This window comes from Myotis brandtii, unplaced genomic scaffold, assembly GCF_000412655.1.
Source record: "Myotis brandtii unplaced genomic scaffold, ASM41265v1 scaffold303, whole genome shotgun sequence".
Lineage (NCBI taxonomy): Eukaryota > Metazoa > Chordata > Mammalia > Chiroptera > Vespertilionidae > Myotis > Myotis brandtii.
In genome coordinates, this window is record NW_005361573.1 from 4196338 (window position 1) to 4196873 (window position 536).

Below are 536 nucleotides of genomic sequence, written 5' to 3' on the forward strand. Positions count from 1 at the left end.
CCCTCCCCACCCCAAGCCCATGGCCAAGCCGGGCATCCTCAACACCCAGGCTCCCAGCCCTGCCCTTTGGAGCTCAAACCCCGACTCACTGCAGCAGGGCCTCCAGCAGTTTGGTGACGTTGGAAGAATAATGGAGGACGATCACGGGCCTGAGCAGAAGCTGGGATATGTCTAGCTGTGGGGGGCACGGGGAGGTCAGAGGCCTTGGTCCCCGCCCCCCAGCCCGTGTGCCCCGAAGCCTCCTCCGGCTTACCTCTCGGACCACGTTGTGGTTCAAGATGAGGAGGAGCAGGGCCGAGGCCCCCAGGAAGAGCGCCCTCCGCATCTGCAGGACAGAGACGAGGCTGGCCCACCCCCCCGCGGCCCTGCCCACACACCTGTGGCCAGTTATTCTCAGCCCCTAGCGTGGGAGGCACCCTTTCCTCTGGGCGGACCGCTATACCCTCCTTGAGGTCAAGGGCAGAAACCCTTATTCTTCCTGCCTTTCCCCCAGATGCTCTGTGGGACCCAGACAATGCTGTGCCCTCCCTCCTCCG

At 64.6% G+C, this 536-nt stretch overlaps 1 protein-coding gene across 2 annotated transcripts in view; it reads right to left on the minus strand.

Moving 5' to 3' along the window:
- RNF215 (ring finger protein 215) overlaps positions 1-536 on the minus strand; it is a 5910-nt gene that overhangs the window by 4876 nt on the left and 498 nt on the right. For both annotated transcript variants that reach the window (XM_005869755.2, XM_005869756.2), the window contains exons 2-3: positions 254-325; positions 90-175 (exon numbers count right to left, since the gene is read on the minus strand). In XM_005869755.2, coding sequence (XP_005869817.1) covers positions 90-175; positions 254-325 — 158 coding nt within the window. The remainder of the gene's footprint in view (positions 1-89; positions 176-253; positions 326-536) is intronic.